This window comes from Muscardinus avellanarius, assembly GCF_963383645.1.
Source record: "Muscardinus avellanarius genome assembly, chromosome: 2".
NCBI classification, from domain to species: Eukaryota; Metazoa; Chordata; class Mammalia; order Rodentia; family Gliridae; genus Muscardinus; species Muscardinus avellanarius.
Genome location: NC_137787.1, coordinates 7,870,901 through 7,878,961, shown reverse-complemented (window position 1 = coordinate 7,878,961; position 8,061 = coordinate 7,870,901). Strand labels below are relative to the sequence as shown.

The 8,061-nt window shown below is 60.2% G+C and overlaps 1 protein-coding gene across 1 annotated transcript; it reads left to right on the top strand.

Annotated features, from left to right (window-relative positions):
* Window positions 1–1,107: 1,107 nt before the first annotated feature.
* LOC308259058 (intestinal-type alkaline phosphatase-like) lies at window positions 1,108–3,975 on the top strand (the record flags this gene model as incomplete). The annotated part of the gene is made up of 11 exons (XM_080689802.1): window positions 1,108–1,177; window positions 1,272–1,388; window positions 1,484–1,599; window positions 1,786–1,960; window positions 2,047–2,219; window positions 2,456–2,590; window positions 2,673–2,745; window positions 2,856–2,990; window positions 3,073–3,264; window positions 3,481–3,597; window positions 3,677–3,975. The coding sequence occupies 11 exons, from the start codon at window positions 1,108–1,110 to the stop codon at window positions 3,973–3,975; spliced, it is 1,602 nt and encodes a 533-aa protein (XP_080545928.1).
* Between the last annotated feature and the right edge of the window lie 4,086 nt (window positions 3,976–8,061).

The window sequence follows — 8,061 nt, the reverse complement described above, 5'->3', positions numbered from 1 at the left end:
TGTGTGTGTGTGTGTGTGTGTGTGTGTGTGAAAGAGAGAGAGAGAGAGAGAGAGAGAGAGAGAGGGGGGGGGGGGGGGGCTGGGGATGGACCCAGGAGCATTCTACCTCCGAGCTATACCCCGGTCCTATTTCACTTTTTATTTGGAAATAGGATCTCACTAAGTTGATGTGAGCCTCCCTGTCTCAGCCTCCAAAATACTGGGATTCTGGGATTACAGGAGTAATTTTTTGAACCCAGGCTGAGGCCGCAGAGTCATTAGGTCCTTGTCAGACTTGAGGCGCACTTGCGTGTGCCCAGCCCTCTGAAGAGCGCGCAGCCCTGGGGCCGTCTGCCAGGGTTAACCTCAAAGACCAGGCGTAACCTCAGCACTGCAGCCGGGCCCGGCCCCGACGGGCCTGCCTTCTCCAGCACAGGTGTGTACAGCCACAAAGTGGGTACACACAGACGTTCTGGTCCATGATAACTACAAACACAGCCAAGACCCACTCTGCCAGGCTCTGCCATCCGCACCCATTCCCACACAATAGTCACCCAGGCACGTGTTCCCGGGTGCCCCACCTGCCGGTCAGGCATGGCGAGAAGACAATGGACACAGGGCAGGCCACCAGCCTCAGCCCTTACTCTTCCCACAGAGCTGCTGGCCTAAGTTTGGTACTGGACCTCACACTCTCAGGACTTCTCCCTAAAAAAGAAAAAAGCCAGGCCCCGGCCGGGGCTGTGAACGCCCACCTCTGGCTGCTCTCAGGAACCAATGCTTGGGGTCTTCCCCTAGAGAATGAACCGGCCCTGGGCAGCTTAGGGGGATGCCCTCAGCCAGGGGGAGCTGCCCCAGTCTCCACCCTACCTCAAAGATACACCTGGGGCCAAAAAAAAGGTGATCAGCCTCTGCAGGAGCCCTGCCCAGGCCTTCAGCCCCACCCCGCAACCTCACCCAAAGGGGCTGCAGTTCACAAGACTAGGGCGGGGCAGGTGGCTGCCCCAGGCCCAGGGAGGGACAAGAAGTCTTAAAGCCAGACACAGCTGCACAGTTAGGAGTTAGGCGCAGCCTCCTGAGCCTTAGCTGGTGCCCTGCTCCCCAGCTCCCCTCCCACAGCATCCCAAAGACATGCAGGGCGTCTGGTTGCCTCTGCTGCTGCTGGGCCTGCAGCTACAGCTGTCCAGCAGCGTCATCCCAGGTAAGGAGGAGGCCCCAGCTGCTCACCCATCCCCAGCACCGGTCGGCCCCCAGGCTGGCCCGGCCTGACCCAGCCTCTGCTCTCCCTTGGCCAGTGGAGGAGGAAAATCCAGTCTTCTGGAACCAGAAGGCAAACGAGGCCCTGGATGCCGCCAAGAGGCTGCAGCCCATTCAGACATCGGCCAAGAACCTCATCATGTTCCTGGGGGACGGTGAGTGTGAAGACCGTCCAGCCCTCCTCGAGGCCCTCACCCTGGGCACCCTGGGCCGCTGCTGGGCCTGAGCCTGACGGTGCCTGCTTCTTCAGGGATGGGCGTGCCCACCGTGACAGCCACCCGGATTCTAAAGGGGCAGATGCAAGGCAACCTGGGCCCCGAGACGCCCCTGGCCATGGACCGCTTCCCTTATCTGGCTCTTTCAAAGGTGAGGTGGGCCCAGCTGAGCGCCGCCACGGCAGAGGGCTGGGGAGGGGCAGGGCCCGCGGGAGGGGGACTCCCAGGCCAGCTGGGCCGAGCGAGGGGCCAGCCAGGGTAGTGAAGTCTGACCCCAGGCCTGGATGAAGAGCTCACTGCCTCCCCAGAGCAGAGCTGAGGGTGTCTCTGTCCCCAGACATACAATGTGGACAGACAGGTCCCAGACAGCGCCGGCACGGCCACGGCCTACCTGTGCGGGGTCAAGGCCAACTACAGGACCATTGGGCTGAGTGCGGGCGCCCGCTATAACCAGTGCAACACCACGTTTGGCAACGAGGTCTTTTCTGTGATGTACCGGGCCAAGAAAGCAGGTGGGCTTGGGGCCTGGGCTGGGGAGTGGGGAGGGACAGGCCTGGAGCCCGGGGTGGGTGGCCCACCCTGACCTCTCCACCTTCAGGAAAGTCCGTGGGCGTGGTGACCACCACCCGGGTGCAGCACGCCTCGCCCGCCGGCTCGTACGTGCACACGGTGAACCGGAACTGGTACTCGGATGCGGACATGCCGGAGTCTGCGCTGCGGGAGGGCTGCCAGGACATCGCCACGCAGCTCGTCTCCAACATGGACATTGATGTGAGCAGAGGGGGAGGGGAGGGAGAGATGTGGCCCGAAGGTCCTGCATGGCCACTGGCCCAGGCAACCACAGCCTGAGTCTGGGGCCTTGCTGGCATCTCTGGGGGTACGAAGGGGGTAGAGAAGGTACAGCCCGGAGCTGGCCCTTCCCAGGGAGCCGGTGGGCGCCTGGGCTCTGATAGGAGGACCAGGGCCCATCAGCCCCAAGGACACCCATCCCAATGCTCTGACCCCAGGTGATCCTCGGCGGGGGCCGGAAGTACATGTTTCCCAGGGGGACCCCAGACCCTGAGTACTCCAGTGAGCCCAACCAGAATGGAACCAGGCAGGACGGCCGGAACCTGGTGCAGGAGTGGCTGGCTAAGTCCCAGGTGGCTGCTCACGGCGGGCGCAGCGGGGCCCGGGCAGGGCTGGGGCTCAGGGCTGCGGGCTGAGTCGGCCGTGTCCCTCCAGGGCGCCCAGTACGTGTGGAACCGCGAGCAGCTCCTGCAGGCGGCTCAGGACCTGACTGTGACTCGCCTCATGGGTAATGCCCCTGCCTCCTGCCCCGGCATCCCCACGGCCCCCAGGGGCGGAGGTGGCTGTGACCCTCCTGACCGCCAGCCTGGAGGTCATCACTGGGTCCCTCGTCCCCAGGCCTCTTTGAGCCATCAGAGATGAAATATGAAATCCACCGAGACCCCCAGCTGGACCCCTCGCTGATGGAGATGACAGAGGTGGCCCTGCGCCTGCTGAGCCGGAACCCCCAGGGCTTCTACCTCTTTGTGGAGGGTGAGGGAAGGCGTCCAGGGAGCAGAGGAGGGGTGGGGTCCTGGGAGGATGGAGGGTCACGCCCTCTCCCCGCTTCCCACAGGGGGCCGCATCGACCACGGTCATCATGAAGGAACGGCTCATTGGGCGCTGACCGAGGCCGTCATGTTCGACTCCTCCATCGAAAGGGCAGGCCAGCTCACCAGCGAGCAGGACACGCTGACCATCATCACCGCTGACCACTCCCACGTCTTCTCTTTTGGGGGCTACACCCTGCGCGGGACCTCCATCTTTGGTAGGCAGGGGTCGGTGGCAGGCACTGTTGCATCTAGGACATGGCAGACATCTCGGGGCCTCGGTTTCCTCACCTGTCAAATGTGTACCGTGATGGCTCCTGCCGAAGGGTTCTTTGGAGGCTTAAGGCGGTGACCAGCAAAGGTGCCGGCGCAGAACCACCGGGTGCCCCAAAGCAGAGGTCAGCGTGATCCCCGTGTGCCCCCTCTCCCTGCAGGGCTGGCCCCTTCCCTGGCCCAGGACGGCAAGACCTACACCTCCATCTTGTACGGCAATGGCCCGGGCTACGTGCTGAACTCTGGCGACCGCCCCAATGTCACCGAGGCCGAGAGCGGTGAGCCTGGGTGGGAGTCGCAGGTCTGGGGGGGGAGGGGTTGAGGCGGCCCCATCACTCTGAGCACCCCTTCCTGCAGGAGACTCCTCCTACCGGCAGCAGGCCGCCGTGCCGCTCTCCTCGGAATCGCATGGCGGTGAGGACGTGGCGGTGTTTGCGCGCGGCCCACAGGCGCACCTGATGCATGGCGTGCAGGAGCAGAGCTACATCGCGCATGTCATGGCCTTCGCGGGCTGCGTGGAGCCCTACCAGGACTGCGGCCTGCCGCCACCCGCCATCCAGAGCACCTCTGAATCGGGCCCTGCGGCCGTCGCGGTGTCCCTGCCGCTGCTGGCCGGGACGGCATTACTGCTGCTGGACGCTCTCACTGCGCCCTGACCGGGCTGCACCCCAGGGACCCACCACTGCCGCCTCCCACTCACCCTACCGTGTTCTCTGCACCATAACCTGCAGGCTTCCAAACCCAGAGCCTAATCCAGGCAGCAGTGCTGACACTCCCCTCGCCCATCGCCCACCAGCGACCTCAGGGCCAGCCAGCCCAGGTTCAGGCAGCACTTGGCTTCCCGGCACACCCAACCCTTGCCACTGCCGGCTGGCAAGGGTCCTGGGAACCACAGCCATCCTGCCCCTCCAATCGCTGACTTCCAGCTCCCAGGAAGATGGAAGCTGGGGGAGCCCGCTCCCTCCCACAGCTATCCCACACCTTGGAGAGGACCAAGGAGGCATCAGGAGCCCCCCAGGCTCAGGCCCCAGGCCCAGTGCAGTGCTGCCTTTGGCTCTGTGGTACCCCGGGTGCTCCACAGCACCTCAGGACCGATGCTGAGCTCCTGCGGGAGCTGGGAGATGCTGCGCCCCTCACCTCCACGCCCCAGCAGGACTGCGGCACTTTACACATACAGGAGAGGTGCTCAGGTCACTCAGGCTCCAGCTCGCCCCCCATGCCTGGTCCAGAGCAGGCAATCCAAGGGCGCCCCAGGGACGGGTGAGTGGGGCAGCGGCCAGAGCAGCCCCGTCCCGTCCCTTCCCTTTCCAGGCCACCAGAACTAAGATTTCCCTCTCTCCTGAGGCCCCCATTCTGGAAGGACAAAGCTATAATAAACTTGTACAGTGTGATGCTAATACTTTCTAGAAATATAAACTACAAGTGTGGGGCACAACTTGTGGAAGGCAAGTAAAGATATCAGGAGGCCAGAAAAATGCCTGGGGCCCGGCTGCAGGGAGCTGCGGCGTCTCTCCCCACCCCCAGCCTGCACCTGGACCCTGCCCCAGCCCCGGCCAGGCTGACCTTGGCTTTGCTGGCAGCTGAGAAGTGCTTATGCACAAAGAGCGCGCCCAGCGCCATCCCAAAGTGCCGGTTAGCCTGGCCCAGGCAGACGCGGGCCAGCTCCTGGGGCTTGTCGCTGCCCTCCATCTCCCGGGCCAGCTCGTGCAGGGCCTCGCGGAACGGGGGGGACAGGTGCTCGCTCAGGACCACCACCACACGCCACACCAGGTAGTTGTGCAGGATCCTGGGGCCAGGAGAAGCAGGGGATACACAGACAAGCACGGGCTGGGCCCCCAGCTCCCCTTTAGAGAATGGACTCGAGTCCCCACGCTGCCCTTAGACATCAGCCAGGGCTGGGCTACATAGAGAGGCCCAACTGAAGGGTCCTGAGCCCCCGTCACACAGTAGAACAGTCCTGCTGCTAAGCAAGGCCCCGATCCTGTTTCCTGGCTGGCTGTGGAGAGGGCACTGGCACCCCAAGGTGACTATCTGCCTCAGAGCTGGCCTCGGCTGGCCTCTTCCTTCCCCGGGTGGACAGAGGCCAGGAGGCGCTCCCCAGGCAGGCCCTGGAGCAGCAGGGCTGTGGCCATAGCTTCCCTGGGAGACAGCCCAGGTGAGGAGACTGCAGCTCCGGAGGCTCCCACAGGGCAGGGAGCACGGGATCAGGATCTGAGCCCAGGGGTCTGCACTCCCATCCAGGGCCCCACCTGCCTCCCCACGTGGCTCCTGCCCCAGGTGGAGGTGGAAATTCAGAGGTCAGCAGGCAGACAGGTCCAGGGTGCGGGGAGGGCCTGGAGCGGGGCAGGGCGGGGTCATGGCTGCGACAGTGCCTCGGTGAGCTTGTCATTGGGGATGGCGTGGCGCCATCCTGAGGTCCTGGCACAGTCCAGAGATGCTGGCGGCCAGGTCGGCGGCCTGGAAGCGTCGGCGCTTGTGAAGGTCTTGTGCAAAGTGGCCGCTCTCCACTGTCCTTGGTTAGTCTCCCACAAACCCTGTGATCTGCGCCTGCGAGCGCCCAGGCGCCCAGGGCCTTCATGCAGCGAGGAATCTGAAAGGCCAGTAGGCACGTTTGGAGGTGTCCGACCAGCGCCGGATGCACCGCACCGGTGGTATCTGGACCTCACACTGGCAGAGGCTTGGAGAAGTGCAGGAAAGGGACGGCCACCCGCGGGGCACAGGAGCCTCATCCCCCAAGGCCTGGGCCTGCGCATTGCATGGAGGGCCTGCTGCGCTGGGCAGAAAGCCTGGAGGGAATGTGGCATTCGTGGCCCAGGCTAGATGCCGACTTGTTCAAAGTGGCATCGCCTAAACAGACACAAATTGGAAACAGCCCCAGTGTCCATCAACAGAAAGGCGGATAAGAATCGTTGTGTTTTCAAAAGTGGAAAGCGACACAGCAATGTGCTTTTGTTACATGCAGTAACTACGGGCCCACCTTGGAGAAAACGTAGGCTCTGTTCCAGAGCACCGCAGCAGTGATATGGCGGGAAAGCGAGTCTGTGTCCCAGTGCACATAAATATGGCGTTTACACTAGAGTGGAGTCTATTAGGCATGAAATAGAATTATGTCTTCAAATTGCATGTAACTTAATTTAGTAATATGTCGGTGTCTAAAAAAAAAGGCTAGGGACCACGTGAGCCTTCAGCAAATCCTAATCTTTTTGGCGGTGGAGGGCCTTGCCTTGATGCTTAAGGCTGCTGGTCAGAGTGGTCAATGGGAAAGGTCGAGAAAGCCGGGCGATTTCTTCTTCTTTTCTTCTTTTTTTTTTTCTTTTTACTACTGGGGACAGAACCCAAGGGCATTTTACCTCCAAGCTACACCCCCAGCCTCATTTTATATTCTTTATTTTGAAACAGGGTCTCACTGAGTAACAAGGCTTTACTAAGTAGCTGAGGCTGGCGGCTAACCTCAATCCTCCTGTGTCTCAGCCTCCCAAGTACTGGGATTAAGGTGTATGCCACCACGCCCTGTTCTTGGGGTTTATTTGAGAGGGGGAAATTAAGATCCCATTTGAGTCATCAGAATTTGTGACAGAAACACAGCTGGGTTCTCCACGGTGGCCTCAGGGCCTCCTGACTGGTTCAGACACAGTGCCCTCAGGGCCTGGGTCTCTGACTGGGCCAGACACACTGGATGGCTCCAGGCTCTGATTGGATCTGACAGCGAGTTGGATTGGATCCAATTAAGAAAACCGTGGGAGGTTCCTGAAGTCTTTGTTTTTGGTGATTGAATAATCTGGATGACAGATTCTCAGACTTACTGGTTTACTGCCCCCTTTTCAGAAAAAAATAAAAAAAAATTATTCAGCGCCCCTGGATCCCTCCACTAACCTTTTCTTTCTACCTCTGAGCTACAGTCCAAGCCTTATTTTATTTTTTATTGGGAAACAGGATCTCACTAAGTTGCCGAGAGGCTCGCTAAATTGCTGAGGCTGGCCATGAACCTGCGATCCTCCTGTCTCAGCCTCCCAAGTACTGGAGTGACAGTCACCACACCCGGCTACCTACTTATTTCTATTTAATGCCCCCAGTAGCACCTGATCATTCCAGCATTCTCCCCTCCAGGGGGCAGTACTGGAATCCATGACTGGTCCCAGGAGCCTGGGACTCCCGCTCATTTTAGGTATAAGAACTATGTGTAATAACTAAAGACATGGACATACTATATCAAACATTACTCAGTTACAGTGACCAGAGTAAGGGAAATATCTAAACAAAATTGCTCATTGGAAAGGGAAAATGAGTGCTGTGGTTAGAGTGTCCAGGCATGCATGTTAGAGTGTCCAGGGATCTAGGGCTGGTAACTGTGTTGTTTAGAGGTGCAGCCCTTGGGGAGTGACTAGGATTAGAGGGGGTCCTTTGACTGACGCCCTCAAGATGGAATCTTGGTGGCTTTTATTATTTTTGGTGATGGGGGATAGAATCTGGGGGTTTTATTTTATTATTATTTTTATTTTGGGTGGTACTGGGGTTCCTGGAAACCCTTCTACCTCCGGGCTACACTCCCCGACACCTATTTTTTATATTTTTATTTGGACACAGGGTCTCCTAAGCCAGCGAGGCTGGCTTCGAAACTGTGCGATCCTCCTGTCTCCGCCTCCCAAGCGCGGGGATTACAAGCCTGCGCCACCACGCCCGGCGAATCTGGGGGTTTTAGCTGGGTGTGGTGGCACTTGTAATCTCAGTATTTGGGAGGCTGA